The sequence below is a fragment of the Sarcophilus harrisii genome, chromosome 1 (assembly GCF_902635505.1).
Source record: "Sarcophilus harrisii chromosome 1, mSarHar1.11, whole genome shotgun sequence".
NCBI classification, from domain to species: Eukaryota; Metazoa; Chordata; class Mammalia; order Dasyuromorphia; family Dasyuridae; genus Sarcophilus; species Sarcophilus harrisii.
This window is the reverse complement of record NC_045426.1, coordinates 53,700,097-53,714,982: the sequence shown is the minus strand read 5'-3', so window position 1 is coordinate 53,714,982 and position 14,886 is coordinate 53,700,097. Positions and strand designations below refer to the sequence as shown.

The following is a 14,886-nucleotide window of genomic DNA, read 5'->3' as shown; positions in this document are numbered from 1 at the left end:
CCCTATGGGGCTTCAGGGCATTTGAATTGCCTGGCATAAAGTCTGAACTTTCTAAGTCCTCTCTGCCTATTCTTAGTGCTTGTCATCTTCATATTCTTGCATTACTTACCCTCTAGGTTTTTTAGAATTAATCTGCCTTCTTTCCCCTCCCACAACTTTCGACACATCTTTTTCAGTCCTTAACACTAAATTCCAAAGCATTTGGGAGGATGAATTCTACCCCAGCCAGGTAAATTTACCTTTCTCTGATCTCTCCATCATGAAGAGTAAATACAACAACTTTACACTTCTCCTCTAGGATGTAGAATCCAGAGCTAGAAAGCACTTCTAATTTTAAAATATTTGCAATACTTTGAAGCCCTTAGTAATCTTTAACAGCCTAATGAGACCCCAGTAATTTTTAAGGTTGTATAAAGAGATTGAAACCAATCGTTGACCTCATTTTACATTTTAAAGTGATTCGTGGAGATTTTTCTAGTCACAGCCCCATCATTTCATATGTTCATATGTTGTTTGTGCATTAAAATTTTTTCAACAGCCTTTTTTTTTTCCCATTTGTTTGACATAACTCTTGCTAATATCTTTTTTCCCAGGTAAAGGCAGAACAAAAGTTTATATATAAAACCTCTATAATAAGCACAGTCAGTCAAAACATACACACACAGGAGCTATGTCCAAAAATGTTCATCTCTTTTTGTAACTTGAATCCAGCATCTTCCAGGGTGGATAGGTAACATACACTGGAGACATGATTAGCCATTTGTTTGATGAGAGTACATAAGTTTTTTAAAGTTGTTTTTCTTTTTCCATTTTTATTTTCCCCAGTTACATGTAAAGCTACATTTTTTTGGTTCCTGCACATAGATTCATTTTTTATTTATTTCCATATGAATCATGTTGAGAGAAAAAAATCAAAATAAAGAGGAAATGCCACAAGGAAAAATAAACAGAAGGGGAAAAAAAGTGAGCATGATATATATTGATTTATATTCAGTATCCATAGGTCTCTCTCTTGATGTGAATGGTATTTTCCATCCAAAGTTTATTGGGATCACCTTGAATCATTGAACTACTGAAAAAGAACCAAGCTTTTCATAGTTTAACATTGCACCTTCTTGCTGTTATTGTGTATAATGTATTTATGGTTGTTTCACTCAACCTCAATTCATGTAAATCTTTCCAGGCCTTTCTAAAACCAGCCTGCTCATCATTTTTTTTTATATAACAATAGCATTCCATTACTTTCATATACCATAATTTAGTCAGCCATTCCCTAATTGATGAGCGTCTATTCATTTTCCAATTTCTTACCACCACAAAAAGAGTTGCTACAAATATTTTTGTACATGTGGGTCCTTTCCTCTCTTTTATGATCTCTTTGGGATACAGACCCAGTAGTGACGCTGCTGAATTAAAGGGTTAGTACAGTTAGATAACCTTTTGGGCATAGTTCCAAATTGTTCTCTAGAATGGTTGGATCATTTCACAACTCCACCAGCAGTGCATTAGTGTCCCAGTTTTCCTACATCCCCTTCAACATTTATCATTATCTCAAAAATTGTTTTTCTAAACAATGTTTTTATTGTCATACCAGTTAGGGTCCCAGTTCTTTTCACTTCACTATAAGAAAGTCATTTCTACCACTACACTTTCTTCTGCCTTCTACACTAGTGTGTTCCTTTTACCTCTTTTTTTTTTTTAACAATTTTTTACAATTCTTTTTACAATTTATTTTTACAATTCTTAAAACCTTCAGAATTGAGTCTTCTGTTTTTCTTATTTAACCCCCTCATTGCTCTTTGAAGACTTTAAGACTCAGAAGAAATATTTGTTTCTCCTCTTTACTATTGATCCTACATCTTTTGCCTTTTGGAATATTGTACCCCAAGTTTATATTTCATTTTGAGTTTATTCACTTATTTATAGTGGAAGCTATCTAGTTATATGTGATCTTGACTGTGGTTTCCTATTACTTCTGTTTGTAGTATTTTTTTCCTTAACATGGAAGCTCTGGATTTTGGCTATAAGTGTTCTAGGACTTTTCCTTTGGAGTTCCCTTCAGGAAGTAAGCAGTAGATTCTTGCTTCACATTACCCCCATTTTCACTTAGGACTTCTTGAAATAAAATGTTTAGGCTTTTTTTAAAATTCTAATATCCAGAGAATCCAATGAATCTTAAATTATCCTTGACCTATTTTCTGAGTTAGGTGTTTTTGAAAGCAGGTACTGCTTATATTTTTCTCTCTTTTTTTCCCCAATCTTTTTATTTTGCTATAATGTTTCTTATTGTCTCTTGAAGTCGCTTATTTCTCTCTGGTCTGTTCTAGTTCTCAAGGTATTCATTGCTTGAGTGAGGTTTACTACTTTTTGTTCCAAGTTATTTTTTTCCTCACAGAGCTTTTATTTCCCATTACACTTGTAAATATTCATATGCTCCTTATGGAAAATCCATTTTTTTGTTTGAGTTTTTACTTGCACATATTATGGAGTGATTCTCTCTTGTGTTCGATTTTTGGCTATTTTTGGATCTAAAATAATTTTTCATAGTGGAGAGGATAGGGCCTTCTTCTGTTTACTCATCTTTCCATCTCTAGGACCCAGTACTGGAACTTTGTACTAGGACTAGGCTCTTCCCTCTACTGGGGGATTTGACCCTGGTTGATCTCAACCTGAGTTCCTTGGGTTTCTGCATTAACTTCTGTGTTTTACAATGTGTCTTTTCTAAGAGTACTAATAGATTTTAGGCCCTCCTGGATCTTTGATGTTCAGAACAAGAAATCGTCAAGACCCTTCAGGATGTTTAAGGACCTAGAACTAGGAAATATTTGGGATTGGTTACTACTATTTCCACTTGCTTCCAAGGTACACATTGTAGGTTTCCAGTTGTTTTAGAACTTTCTTGTAGGAGCCCTGTGGTCTTGCTGCTTCTATACAGAAATGTAGGGGCTACAGGTATCTTCTACCTACCTATTTCGGCTCTTGTTGATCAGCTCTATCTTGTTTGACTTCATTGGTGCTGTATGTTCAGTCAAGCAAACTTTCCTGTTCTCTAGGGAACAGGAACAGGAATAGGAACCTCTAGGGGTTCTGAATAATTCTTTGTCTAGTTTTGAAGTGGTCATTGTAGTTTTTTACTGGATTTGTTCATCATCAGTTGGCTATATTTGGGGTGTTGTGTGTGTGTGTGTGTGTGTGTGTGTGTGTGTGTGTGTGTGTGTGTGTTTTTAAGGTGGACTGCCCACCTTAGTCCAGTCTATCTATGATCTTTATCAAAAGGCTCAGGTCTTCTATTAGGTCTATTATTGTTCACTGTTCTATATTGTCTTTTTCCTGGTCAACACTTGACCCAAGGTTGCTGAGAAACTCAAGGCTAATTTAAAATACCACCTGAGTGTGCTGATGTAATGTTTGTTAAATAGTGAAGGTAATCTGATCACAATCACTTATTTGCTTTTCAGTTCTTTGTCCTGAGGTATGGGGGGAATAGATTTTTTGTTTTTGTTTTTGACTGGAAACTAGTTCTTCCTGTTTCTCCTGGCCTGTGCTACAGTTGTCTTAGCTATTCTGCTTACAGATACTTTACAAGGGGAAACTATTGTTTTACTGATCTGGTTTCAGATATTTTAGCCCCTCCCCTGAAGGTGATACATCAGGTGAGAGATTTCAAGCCTATGAAGTTATCTGGCTTCTCATCATCAGGAATCTTAACTACACAGAATTGTGGATTTGTCTTTTTAGTGGAGGTTTCTTCAAGGGTAGTATGCATTGTATATTGTGGTCACTGACTGCAAATACGTCATTATGCATTGATTTCTGAACCATGATAGGGGTTTTGCTTCTAATTTTGTAAAGTTAAAAGGAATCTTTCTACCAAATTATAACTTAACCATCTCCCTTGCTAAAATACACAACTAAAACAGTAAGTTTTCAGTTTGAGCTTGAGCATATTAAGCTTTGAAAAATAGATTCATGTTGATGTTTTAAAATAAAGAACCTTAAAATAATGATAAATTCTAAATATTTGTGTATTTAGAACAAAATTGAGTGTAAAGCATGTACTAACTTTAAATTATCCTTGAAATTAGTGGTGGAAACATTACTCAGAGAATACAGTTGAATAATGTTAAGCACTTCAATAGGTTCTTAGCTCTTTTGGTGGCTGTGTACCCCATTTGTCAGCATAGTGAAGCCTGTGCACCCCTTCTCAGAATCATAATTTTAAATGCATAAAATAAAAATGCACAGTATTACAAAGGACACCAATTAAAGTAGTCATGAACGTGTTAAAAAGATAAATTCATGGACCCAAATTTAAGAAATCCTTAGAGGAAGAGGAGAAACAAGAACTATCTAGAAGAAGGCACAGGCATTGTTGATATGAATCCCTTCAGCATTTGGTTCTCTGCTTTTTAGAGAGTAGCAGATGATTCAGACAAAGAGATTTTACCTTTATAAAACAGCCAAGTGAATACTCTGGCCCTGGCTCAGCTGCTCTTTCCCTGACAGATCTGAGCAGTCACCTCCCTTCTCTAGACCTTCTATTCTTCACTTGTTACACATAGATCCTCATGAGTGGGGTAAAAGAAATGGAGTCAGATCTTTTAAGGAACCAAGTGCTTTAACGCAAATTAAGGTAGAAGTAGTTTGTGCTATTAAAATAAAACTTACTAGTGTCTATTTTTTTTTTCTTTTTCTTACATAAACTTGACTGTGTATGGATTGTATAAAATAGGTTGGGCTATGGCAGCTGCTGGCCCTAAGACGTTGTGACTGGGCAGTGCTGAGCAGTCAGCCTTATGCCTCTGGCTTGTTGGCACTGGTAATTTGACAGCAAAGTTTGGGTGGTTCTGCTAGGAAAAAAATTTCTGAAAATGGCGGTCTTGAAATTAAAGTTCATTCGAGTGTGCTCTGGGCACACTGGGCTTTGGGACATGGTAGGCATGTTGCCAGTCTCTTTGCTCCATAGAATTTGTTCACACCCCCACTTTATGACTTCTTCTCAGTTTCCTCCCTGATGTTTCCTGTAGATTGAGACTGTATTTAGTAGAGTTATGCAGACCAATTGTTTATCTCCTATCAGAGGATTTCAAGCATAGAATAACAGCTGCAGTTCTCTCTTCTTGGAAAAAGCTGCCATTCTCCATCCACTTGTGACTTGAGGAGGGAAGCAAATGTTGGTAGTTAGAAGCCAGCATGTTACCTGGGCCTGTTCCAACTGAGCCCACTGTAGGACTTTGTAGTTGGGAATTTCTTCCTCATTTGGGAAATGTGTTGCATTCTTCTTACCTAGATCATGGGGATAGTTTGGTATAGCTAATTTCAACAACAGCAACAAAAATGGTGCTAGAAACAAGATAAAATTGTTCATTAACAAGAATCTTTGTTTGGAAAGCTTCTGCTTGTCATTTCCCATGTGACTGGGAACCAAAGATATGCTATGAAGGCAATTTGAAAATTACTAAAAAAATTCTGATGTATAATATTTTCTGATTTCTCTCTCCCACTTTTCAGATGTGAGCGATTAGAGGAGCAGCTAAATGATCTGACGGAACTCCATCAGAATGAGATTTTGAATTTAAAGCAGGAGTTGGCCAGCATGGAGGAGAAAATCGCCTATCAGTCCTATGAGAGGGCCCGGGACATCCAGGTTCGTATCAGGGCTTAGAGACAGACTATGAGCCCTCAGACCCATGCCCACTTAAACTCAGACTGATCTGTTTCCTGAAACCTCCTAATTCTCAAGTTTTGGCCAGTCAGTGGGTTGGTCAACTACTAGGACTACAAAGACAAAAGGGAAACACTACCCTCGAGGAGCTTCTTCTGAGGGATACCACACATATGTTTGTATAGAAGCAGAGAAAGAATGAGCGCAGGGTCAATCCAAGGTGCTTAAATACAACCCAGAACAGCAAGGATACTAGTAGCTATGTGGAATAATCACTTAGGTAGAAAGGGGTATCATTCTTGCTGGAGAAAAAACTCTTCATCATTTACTGGAAAGCCTGTTTATCTCTGCAGACTGGAAAGTCCCAGCAAAAGGATAGCTCTGTGTATTCTCTTGAACTAAGCATATTGGACTGTTCTCTCTTTTAACACGTCCAAAAGCTGTCTTGCTTTGAATTTTACACAATGAACACAGACCACTGAACTTGATCATAAGGTAGCCAGCTGTCTTAACCTGACAAACAAAAATCTTTTGCAGAAACTTTGTCAAGCACCCCTGGATAAGGACGGGGGACAGGGAGAAGATTAATGGTCATCCTTGCACTGCTCCTCCCACTCAAAGATAAACACCATTCCTTCTACCTTTCTTACCCAAGAATATGTTACTGAGTGGTAACAACTTTGTAGATATAAAAAAAATCATTAAATAAACTGCCACTGATACTGATGAGGATGAGGATAGCCTACATTTATTTAGCTCTTTAAGGTTGACAGAGTGCTTTACAAATTTTATTTCCTTTAATCCTCACTATGACCCTGGAAGGTAGGTACTGTTATCATCTTCATTTTACGAACAAGGAAATGAGGCAGACAGAGGCTAAGTGCCTAGCCCAGTCCAGCATACTTATAGTACTGGGTTCCATTCCAGGTCTTTCTTATTCCAGGTCCAGTGCTCTGTCCACTGCATGACCTAGGGGCCTGCGCTCAAGGGAGTCAGGAACTTACTTTTGCTGTGAGCAAACTCGCAACCCACAAGAGTTCCAGTACAGCCAGAGCCAGATTAAAATGCCATTAGAAAACAGTTAAAAATAAATAAATCAAAATATAGAACAACCTGGATAATGTTAATTTGTGATATGAGGCCCACAGGATCTATTTGAGAAGAACACCACTGACTCTGAGCGTTTCTCCCAGTGCTATATTTTTCTAGGCTTCCTAGGATGCATATTTCTTGAAATCTCCATTTTCAGTCTGTGACCTACCTGGCTAGACTCTTGAGCTTGTAGAAATGTAAGAAAATAGGAGGCAATCCCACCCTCATTCAGTCCATGAAATAAAACTGCCAGGAATGTTATCTCAGTTCCCAGAAGGTTGGCAGGGATGTGCCCAGGTGAAAGTATCTGGGTTTCCCATTTGAAATTCTGAGATAAAATGTGGGATGAGAACCTCTGCTATAAGCAGTCAGAATCTGTACCCTTGAAACATGGAGGGATTAAAATAAACTCATTAGAAGAGCCATTAGATTATCAGTTTTTGTGTTTGGTGCAGACCCACAAAGCAATGCTAAATATCCGTCTGTGCCTTCAGACATCATGGGAAGGAGGAACCCCGAAGTTATAAAGTCAGCAGCATCAGAGACGGCTCTCAGCCTCATCTGTGTCCTGTGGGAATAATCCATGTCAGGCATTTGCTTGAATTAAAAGGAAGGAGCCTCACTTTGAAAGACAAATGTCCCAAATGGAAGAACCGGGGCGGGGGGGGTGGGGGGGGGTTGAGCATGTTCAGCGAGAGCCTGCCAGGGGCTCGTCTTCCCAGTTGCTGTCTCTGAGACAGGCAGAGCGCAGGGCAGCCAGGCGGTTGCCCAATTTCTTAAGGGGCCAGTAAATTACTTGACTTGCTGAGAGAGCCCCCATCCCCCAGCGTGCATGCTTTGAATGTGATGTAATCTCTCCTAGTGTGGGTGCCCTGTCCCCCGAGGGGGGCTCTTGGAAGGCTTACCTGTTCCCTGTTCTGGCCCGCAGGAGGCGCTGGAGGCGTGCCAGACCCGGATCTCCAAGATGGAATTGCAGCAGCAGCAGCAGCAGGTGGTGCAGCTGGAAGGACTGGAGAATGCCACGGCCCGCAACCTCCTGGGCAAATTCATCAACATCCTCCTGGCCGTGATGGCTGTCCTCTTGGTCTTCGTCTCCACCGTGGCCAACTGCGTGGTCCCTCTCATGAAGACTCGCAGCAGGACGTTCAGCACTTTATTCCTTGTGGTTTTCATTGCCTTTCTCTGGAAGCACTGGGACGCCATCTTTGGCTACGTGGAACGCTTCTTCTCGTCCCCCAGATGATGACACGGAGGCAGCTGCTCCCTGACCCTGGCGCGTGCATGCAGCAAAGATTTAGACAGCAGCCTGACTACTCTGAAGTTTTAAACGACAAGAAAGAGTCGAGTGAATCTGTTTACATTTAGAATAACGTTTTTTCTCTGAGAGACGCGATTGCAATAGTATTTTTTAGATTTTATCCAAGAAGTTTTTTGGGCAAAAATCCTGGATCATTTTTATGTAGCATGATTCTCCTGGGATGCAAACCTTAAAAAGATCCTTTAACATAAACCAACACAATCCGGAGCACAGCGATGGGCATTCTAAATTCCGGCTCGAACTACTGCACTACAACCTGATAGAAAGAGGAGTCCACTTCAGCCAGTTAGGCCTAGCCACCTGCCTTGTCTGGGATTGTCCCAGACCCTCCTTCCCCAGGCTCCCCTTGACTGAGAAATCCTAGCACATTCCATGTCTGAAGTCACTGATTCAGGCTGGATCTTCCTTAGCCGCGGAGAACGCATGGAGGAACACGTGGATCGGCCCTACTGCGTCCACGCTCACGGCAGCCACTCATGTGCATCTCGAAGGGTGGTCATTTTTATATCTGGGCCCTTCCCCTTTTGCAAGGATATAGTGTCACGCCCGACAGGATAACTGCACAGTCCCTACTACAGTATTTTGAAGTAGCCCTCTAAATACTTAATCTTAAGCAAAAGCCCTTGGCCGCACTTTTAAGGTTTTTTTTTTTTTATATATATGTGTATAGTCACAGATTTAAAAAATAAAAAAATCCGAACAGCATACTTGAAGAATGTAATACTCAAACTCTCAGTGCTTCCTTATGGTTTCTAATAGGATTTTTTATTATTGTTATTATTATTATTATTATAATTATTATTGGGGTTTTTTTGGAAGGGGCTGGGAGGGTGTTTTTTTTCCTCGAAATAAAGAAGTGATGTTTTTAAATGAAGAAATGTGTGGATAATTAAATGTGCTCTGTCTTGTCTCTAAACAATTTGAGGAAAGTGAGACCTTGCAAATGCCGCCCTCTGTTGCCCCATGCTTAGAGTTGCAATATCTTAAAACATTTTTCCTCTCTCTCCATCATTTTTCCCCCCCTCAGTGGAGTTGATTTAGTTGGGGAATGATGGTGACTCTATGAATCTCAAACCAGCACTATCGAAATAGGGAATATTTCCCTTAAAATTTACTTCATTTCCTAAGCTGGACTGGGGCATTCTTTAGGAAAGTCTACAGGAGACTTTATCAAGAAATAGAGTCAACCCTAAATCACTTTAATTTTTCTTTTTATTTATAAAACAAAGCATCCCCAGCAACTGAAGCCAAAGTGATCCTTCGTTTCTAGCTGATGGTAGGCAGATTGTTTGTCCTTCTGTCCGCTCTGTGGCCCGGGGAGCCTTCTTTTCAAAGCTTTATTCTAGCTGCCTCCCTGGGGCAACTTGAGATGATTCCCTTGAATGAGAACAAGAAAATAAGTTGGGTGATGAAGGCTATTCCTAAGGCATGTGTATGAATGTTTTGTCAGTGATCTGCTGTCCTTCACTGGCTTTCCTAACAGAATTATTCTCACTCTGGGTTCTGTAGTTTGTGTTGATTTTTCTTTTTCTTTTTGAATATGAATTCTATTGTGTGGAGAGATATTGAGCCAGCCCCTCTCTCTTTTCTGTAACTAACACCCTCATGCTATTGAGTGCATGCTTCTGACTCTCCACAAAGGGCACAGAGTTTCTGCACCATTCCCAGTATCAAACTGTACCTGCTGTTCTCCCCCTGGCTCCAATTCTGTGCAACCAAAAGATAGAATGCCGCGCACTAGGAATGGGAAGCCAGGCTTTAATTATTTTCTTCATTCCAAAAAATTATTCCTGAACGAGATTATCATTGCCCCTTTTGCTGGGAAGGCAGGGTTTAGGGTTCCCGTGGCTGCCCCGGCCTTGCTTAGCTTTAACCAGCTAGTCCTTCCAACCCTGTAACCCCTGTGTGCCTCCTCCAAGAAATTCAGCATATCACCTCTGTAATCACAAAACTCAGGTACTCCTGCTCTTCCCCTGCCTATCTCCAAAGGGCAGCCTGTCTGCTGCTTGAATTGCCCTCACGAACTTGTTCTTCCCTTTCCCTTTCCCCAAACTAGGAGAAGCTGCAATGATTCATTTTTTTTTTTTAAGAAAGAGTAAAAGGAGATGTATTCCATCCAAGTTCATATTGAAATGAAATCATTCCTGTTTTCCACTGCATTACAGATGAATTCTGAATACTTGGAAGTCTTGTTTTGCCTAAAAACATAACTATTGCTAAAAAAACAAAAACAAAAAACTGGAGTGCCGTAGAATGTAATGCCCTTATGTAGCTGAAATAGTTTCCTCCACTGTTATGCATTTCTCCATGATCCATTTTAATACGTTTTCTAAAAACAGGGAAGAGACCTCTACGATATGAAATACACGCTACAAACATCATCTTTCTTAAGCCCAGTCTCTTTGCCACTTGTTAAGCCAGTACGTCTCTTAAGTTGTGTGGAAACTATTAACTGTAGTGCACACTGGAAACTCTGGGGAGCAGCCTGTGCACCCCAGGGGCTTCCCCCCCATTTGCCTCAGGTCTGTGTTCGGTGCCTCACTCCTTTGTTCTCTGTTCTCTTCTCCACTCTCAACTTGGCCCTTACTAAAATACCCTGGTCATTGAGCCCTGAGCCCCAGGCCAGACAGGGATAGAAAGTTCTCCATCTTCCTCTTTCCAACAGAAACGCTCATTCTAGTTAAGATGAGACAATTATGTCCCCCTTGAACAACCCTGGTCCTTTTCCTTTCCCAAATGTCAGCATTTCCCCCACTTTTTCCCCGTGTTCCTAACCCTGCTGCCTTTTCTTCTGACTCGATTACTTCCCCTGCACTAAGGTGGTTTCGAGATGTTCCCCTTTCCTGGAATCTCTTCTGTCACCTCATCCTAATGGTCTAACAATTGTTATCTTGTGGGAAACTTGACTCTAGCTCCTTTCCTTGTAAAGGCTACGTTTGTTCTCTTTGAAGGAAGGATTCCTGGATTGCTCGCATGAGTTGGTGCCTACCCTGGTGTGTGTGTGACTGGCTGTGTCCTGGGACGGGGACCGCTTTCAGGTTGTAGGATGATTTCCTGACATTTCACTTTGTTTCTGTTAAACCTAAGGCACTTCTTTCCGACTAGACCTCAGGGTGGGGTGTTGAGCACGTTCCAGAATCTCAAACTGGGGAGCCGAGGTGAGCCACGCTCCGTCTGGAAGGATTAGGGCTCCTTCTCACCCCATGCCCCAAACTGAGAGACAATCCGAAGTTCGAGAAGACGGTTTGAAGGAATCTTCTTGCTGATCTCTCGATGTCGAACCCAGTTCCGTCGGGCTCATCCTCTCGGTGTTTGGTTTCCTTGCCAGTCTTGCGTGTCTGTAGGGTACAGTTTGATGAAATGCTGAATTCTGTTTGTTGTTGCACTGGGTCCTAAAAGGAACTGCCTCCCAGTTTGGAAAAAAATATGCATTCAATAACCAAATCAAATATGATTGTGATGAAACAAGCCAAGGTTGATAGAGCTGTGGTTGCCCCTTCTACCTAATGGAACTCGGATTTCTGAATGTGACTCTAGCGAGTTAAAATATGTCTGTCTGCGTGTTGTGTATGCCGGGTGGTACCGTAGTAGGCATTGACTAGACTGTAAGTGTGTTTTTTCCATTTGTAAAAGAATAAAAACTCACTTGCACGGGTTGAAAAGTTCAGAAATGACACTTGTGAACGTAACACTGTAGTTGCTAGATCTTAAGCTGCTAATTGTTGAGAGAGATTTACATTTATGTTTTGTCTGATTGCTGCAGGTTTCTTGGCAGCACTTTTACTGTATATAAAAATTTAAATAAAGACCTCAACTATTAACACGATGGTCTGACTCCAATTTGTCTGGCTCTTTTTTGTTATTGTACTTTCAATTGCCAAAGATCACTGAAAGTAAGATGCTAGTAAAACGCTGGGAAGTGAAAACTGCATATTTATTCTTTCCTTTAAAAACAAAACAAAAGCAAAAAATCAGTCCCTTACAGCTGCACCATATCAGGTGCTCTTAGTTATATCCCTAAATTTATAGAAGTCGTATCAGATTAATTCACATCATTATGTCTATTGGAAATTTCAGGAAGATGTGTCTGAGGCTGGATTTGAACTCAGGTCCTGCTGACTTCAGGGCTGGTGCTCTACCCACTGCACCACCCAGCTGCCCTTATTTGACATTTTGAAGGAGGAAATGATTTGAGGTTTCACTGAGGATAAACTCTATGGCACTGATAGTTGCATTTAAATTTCTTGTTTTTATTTCCCCCTGATAACATCCCCAACCTGATAAAGAACAGGAAGCATGAGAAACTGGAAACTTCAGAGTGGAAAGCTCAGCCCTGGCCATGCTGTGGCACTGAATGAAGGTGGGTAATACATCTAATCTAATAGATTATTTATAATAATCTAATAGATCTAATCTAATAGAATGCTAACTTCCACTCCAAGAAACCCAGGTCAAGCACTGAATCTTGAATCAGGAAAACCTGTGTACAAAACTGGCCTCAGATAGCTACTGCTTTTGTTCCTAGGCAAATCACCTAACCTTGCAGCCTCAGTTTCCTCAGTTATAAAATAGGTATTATTACAGCCCTGACTCCAAAGTTGTTGAGGATTAAATTGGATATGTAAGGCACCTTTGTAAACTTTAAGCACCCTATAAATCTCTTATGTTTTGACTTCTACCTATACAATGTATAATATAGAGAATAATCTTCCTTAGCAAAGTTTTTTTGTTTGTTTGTTTGTGTTAAGGGGAGGAGGATTGCAAGGGCTAATGTGGAAAAATTGTCCACTGTTTTGAAAAATAAAAAGCTTTAATTTAAAAAGGGGGGAGGAGGCGGGGTCAGGAGAGACTCAATCTGCTTTGTTGTGAAAACATAAAGCTTCTTGGAATAAGAATCAAATTCAAGGGGAACATGTGTCTCATTGTTCAATTCTTATGTAGATTTTTCACCCACTATTCTGTACTACTGCTGGCAGTAACCTCTCCTTTTCCCATATTTTGCTACAACCCCACTGCAGAGAAACAACTTAATGCACTATATAACAGTGGCATCCTTTTACTATATCATGAGATACAGGGTATTTGGGGTATTTTACTCATATAGCTCATCTTTTCCAATCATACTCATTCCTAATAGTGGGTTTTTTTGTACTTCTTATGAACATATATTTGATAATATGTTGCAACCATTTTGGACCCATCATCTATCAACAGCATTTAAGTTGAGCTTTGAAGAAAGCTAGCAGTTGTAAGATGCAGAAGTGAAGGAATAGATCCCAGGCATAGGGAGTGGCTATGTAAGGTCACGGAAAGAAGAGGCGTAAAGCAGTATGAGAAAGGATGCTCGCTGGGCTGGTCCATAGAGTGAGTGAAGTGAGCGAATTACAAGGAGACTAGAAAAGTGGATTGTGAGGTTGGGGAGCCTTAGAGCCAAACAGGACTCTGTATTTGATCCTGCAAGGAAGAGGGAACTTCAGGAAGTTTATTGAATAGAGTAATGACGTGGTCATACTTGTACATTAGGACTCCTAAATAGAGGGATGGATTGGGAAAGGACAGGAGAGACCATTGTATTAGACCAGGTGAGGAGAGAGAAGGGCTTGACACAGGGTGGTCATCAAATGAATAGAAAGAACAAGTAGAAGAGGTATAGAGGAGTTAAAATTGACAAGACTGAACACTGGATATGTGGGATGAGGGAGACTTAGAAGTTGCAGTTATAATCATGGGTCATTGGAAAGATGGTGATGCTCTCCAAAGAAACGGAAATTTGAAAGAGTTATGAATTTTAAGGAAAAGATAATGGGTTGTTTAGAGATGCCTAAAAGTCATGCAGTTCAGAAATGTCCAAAGATAGTTGACGATGTAAGACCTGAACTCAGAAGAGCGATTACGGCTGAATATATATAGCTCTGGCAGCGTCTACCCAAGGAGAGTTGGATTATCTCCTCAATTAGGTATGTCTGGAATACATTCCTTCACTTCTTAGTTTTCTTCAAACTTAGCTTAAATGCTGCTGATTGATAGTGGCTCCAAGTTGGTTGCAACATATTATTAAATATGTGTTCATAAGAGGAGCAAAACACCATCAGGAATAAGTATGATTGAAAAAGGTGAGCTACATGAGTAAATAATTCCTCCTAATAAATGAGGAATATGTGAATTAATAAGAAAGAATGAATGAATTCATATTTACAGGATGCTTATTGTGGGACAAGCACTGAGGATATGAATACAAAAATAAAGTGGTCTTTACTCTCAAGGAGCTTACATTCTAATAGACAGAGACTACACAAATGGAGAAGTAGGGTCCAGAGGAGAATTTTGAAATGTTAGCAGTGGTTGTGCTTACTTGATTATGGTTCTACATCTGGAAAGGGTGGTAGAGGAGGAATGGCACTGTAAAAAGTTCACAGATAGAAAGCCAAGGCAGCCCTATATGGGGAAGATAGTCAGGAAGGAGAGGGAAGCCTGGGGGGAGCCTTCCTAGAGAAAGTGAACCACACACAGCATCCCCCAATCAGGACAGCACAGTCCTCGAGCCAGAAATCCATGAGCCAGAACATCAGGTCTCCAGCAGAAATGACTGAGAAGGAGTGGTCAGAGAGGTGGACGTCAAGCCAAGATGGAGCAGTACCGCAAAAAGCCAGGTGGGAGGGGTGATCAGCGGCATCAGCTTTGCTCAAAGGCCACAAAGAATGAGAACTAATCCTGGCATTTGGTGATTGGGTCATTGGTAACTGGAGAGAGCATTAGCTCAATGATGAGGTTAGAAGCCAGATTTCAGAAGGTGGGAGGGGAGAAAATGGAG

The 14,886-nt window shown here is 40.4% G+C and overlaps 1 protein-coding gene across 7 annotated transcripts in view; it reads left to right on the top strand.

The window, feature by feature from the left end:
- The window catches only part of TMCC1 (transmembrane and coiled-coil domain family 1), a 245,873-nt gene extending 233,975 nt beyond the window's left edge, over nt 1-11,898 (top strand). For all 7 annotated transcript variants that reach the window (XM_031955621.1, XM_031955615.1, XM_031955612.1 and 4 more), the window contains 2 exons: nt 5,512-5,647; nt 7,686-11,898. In XM_031955621.1, coding sequence (XP_031811481.1) covers nt 5,512-5,647; nt 7,686-8,000 — 451 coding nt within the window. In that variant the 3' untranslated portion in view covers nt 8,001-11,898. The remainder of the gene's footprint in view (nt 1-5,511; nt 5,648-7,685) is intronic.
- The last annotated feature ends 2,988 nt before the right edge of the window (nt 11,899-14,886 follow it).